General features: G+C 48.8%; 1 protein-coding gene across 1 annotated transcript; it reads left to right on the top strand.

The window, feature by feature from the left end:
• The first annotated feature begins 324 nt into the window (after positions 1-324).
• Positions 325-1,093, top strand: LOC123124533 (uncharacterized). The gene has a single exon (XM_044545126.1). The coding sequence runs from the start codon at positions 535-537 to the stop codon at positions 856-858; it is 324 nt and encodes a 107-aa protein (XP_044401061.1). The 5' UTR covers positions 325-534; the 3' UTR covers positions 859-1,093.
• Positions 1,094-1,604: the final 511 nt, after the last annotated feature.

Here is a 1,604-nt window from a genome sequence, read left to right as displayed (position 1 = left end):
TGTCTCGCCACAACATAATTTACCATAAAAACTTTCGATTTGGCATGATCAGCAAATTGTAGTTCGATTTATATTGGAGGTCCTTTTTTCGACAAAAAATATAGTTTTGTAGGATATTTTTTCTTACCGCGTGTAAACGCTCCTAGTGCCCACCCAAAACACATGGCGATGGTGGTGGGGCGCTAAAAGAATCGAGAAAATATCATAACCACAACCTATACGTGTCACGCCCATTCCGATCCTGTCCAAGAAGAAGTAAGAGAAAGGCGATCGATGACTCCTAGTAGCAGCATAAAAAGGTGGGAGGAATCACCACTGAGTCGGACACCGACTCGGACACGCCAACGCCTTCGGTCGAAGCAAAGCAACATCCGTCCATAATAAAAGCGGAAGCTTTGCTCTCACGGATACACCTTCTCCTCCCATCCAAATTCCAAAGAAGCAAAAAGGCGGAGCAGAGCAAGACCAAAGCGGCCAGTCTCTTGCAAGCCTCGCCGCCGTCGCCGCCGGCTGATCAGCTCCGGTGCGTGCGGGATGGGCAGCGGGAGGCCGGCTGCGTGGCGGACGTGCGCGGCGGCGGCGGCGGCTGCGTGCGCCGTGCCGGTGGCCTTGTCACTGGTGCTGCTCTGGCTGCCCCTGCTTTGCTGCGCCGTGGCCGTGGTCCGGTTCCGGCGGGCGAGGAGGAGGATGATGCAGATGTGCGGCGGCAGCACAAGAGGCGGCGGGCGATTTGGGGCGGTTGACGCCGGCGATCGGCTGGGGCTGCTGCAGAAGTACCTCGAGGATCAGCTGGAGCTCGTCGGCGCGGAGGCAGGGGGGCTCCTCCGCGACCTCAGACAAGAACAGTGCAGCGGCTGACGGTCGCGTTTTCCTTGTTCTTTTTGGAGGTCTGTAGGATGGCTAATGTGATACAGTACGAGTTTGGGAGAGGCCGAGACGATTTTGGTCGTGTTTTGTTCTTGGTGAAATGGAACATCGAGAAATTAGGGACTACTACTTTTGTTTTTGCGAAATTAGAGGAATTAGAGACTGCTGCTAGTATTTCTTGTCACCGTGATTAACAAGATGGGAAAGAAAGAGATCGGCTACTAAACTTGTGTCCTTTCCTAAAAACTAAACTTGTGTTCTTTCTTTTGCTGAAATTTGGGTATGCTGTTGACTTTCTAATCTGACTTGTGCCACTTGCTTTGTTAAAGTCCGCTCGCTCGTTGCATCAAACGACTAGCCGCATCGCTTCTCTCGAACTTGAAGCTACACGGAGACATTTCTTTTGTAACAGCTGGTCCAGATGCGATTAAAGTGAATTATCTTGAAATTTCCCTTTAGAACATTTGTTTTCCCCTGAAACAGCTCGAGCTTAACCATACGCTTCTTGGCACATTGCTTCAAGCAAGAGCAAGCAAATCGCAGGCAGCATCTATCGGAACTCTAACCTAACATGGTGAAGGAAAGTCACCGTGCTATAGTGTTTAGTGTAAAATGAAGAAGGAAAGTTAGGGTCTGTTAGTAGATAATTAGTCAGTTGTTTACTGTTGGTAATTATATTTACTGTAGATATAAATAATTTAAAATTAATTATGTTTCATCATCAATTTGTTTGTATG

The sequence above is a fragment of the Triticum aestivum genome, chromosome 5D (genome assembly GCF_018294505.1).
Source record: "Triticum aestivum cultivar Chinese Spring chromosome 5D, IWGSC CS RefSeq v2.1, whole genome shotgun sequence".
Lineage (NCBI taxonomy): Eukaryota > Viridiplantae > Streptophyta > Magnoliopsida > Poales > Poaceae > Triticum > Triticum aestivum.
Note: the sequence above shows the minus strand (reverse complement) of the source record. Positions and strands in the feature narration are given on the sequence as shown.

Coding starts and splice junctions, on each gene's coding strand:
- LOC123124533 (XM_044545126.1), top strand. CDS start 535: ATGGGCAGCGGGAGGCCGGCTGCGTGGCGGACGTGCGCGGCGGCGGCG.